The 767-nt window shown below is 38.2% G+C and overlaps 1 protein-coding gene across 1 annotated transcript in view; it reads left to right on the plus strand.

Moving 5' to 3' along the window:
• Window positions 1-247, plus strand: part of LOC103481235 (FERM domain-containing protein 7-like) — a 33,350-nt gene extending 33,103 nt beyond the window's left edge. The window contains exon 8 of the mRNA XM_017309121.1: window positions 242-247. Coding sequence (XP_017164610.1) covers window positions 242-247 — 6 coding nt within the window. The remainder of the gene's footprint in view (window positions 1-241) is intronic.
• The last annotated feature ends 520 nt before the right edge of the window (window positions 248-767 follow it).

Here is a 767-nt window from a genome sequence, read left to right on the forward strand (position 1 = left end):
GTGTGTGTGTGAGAAGCAGAGAAAGTGAGCTGGTTGAAGAGGGGAGCTTGAGACGAGGGATGGAAAAATGAAAGGTGTGTGTGAGGCAGATGGTGAGTGGAAGACGGGTTCAAGTTTCAGCATCAGAACTACTCGAGTTAACGCTCCGCCTGTTTACCCCTGTGAGGAAACGTTTCACTCCCCYTGTAGCTTTAAACATMTAACCAACAAAAATGGTCATTTTGACCTCTTTTCTTTTTAGGGCTGAAATGATTAAACATAARTCTTTAGTCATYAATCTTTTTCAGGAAAATAAACGACAGTTTATTTTTATCTTTAATTTTCTTTAAGGTCAAAATGAAACAGAWGGGCTGAAATAAACACATACAACCAGAAGTATTTGTTAAATGTCTCGTATTAAGCTGCGCCTTGGCCACATGTTTTCTGTAGCGTTCAACCRGCTTCTGGGATAATTCTGGCTGATAAATTTGGCTTCTTGTCAGGACTACAAGGGTTCATTTAGTTCATTTAAGTTGGTAGATTTCCAAGTGCAGACTTGGCTTTTCACCATAGTTCACATTTATTGAGAAAAAGAGTAATATTCGCCTGCTTTATCCATCCCAAACCAAGTTTAGATTTTTACTTGGTGAACTATGTCCACCCTAAGAAACCCACAAAGAAAATTTTAAACCAGAGTTATTATTTTTGGGTTATCGCTGTGAGGAAAAAGCAAAAGTGAGGTTTTGACTTTCTTTGGAGATCGCACAACTATTATTTTTAAGCGACCA

This window comes from Poecilia reticulata, linkage group LG2 (genome assembly GCF_000633615.1).
Source record: "Poecilia reticulata strain Guanapo linkage group LG2, Guppy_female_1.0+MT, whole genome shotgun sequence".
Taxonomy (NCBI): domain Eukaryota; kingdom Metazoa; phylum Chordata; class Actinopteri; order Cyprinodontiformes; family Poeciliidae; genus Poecilia; species Poecilia reticulata.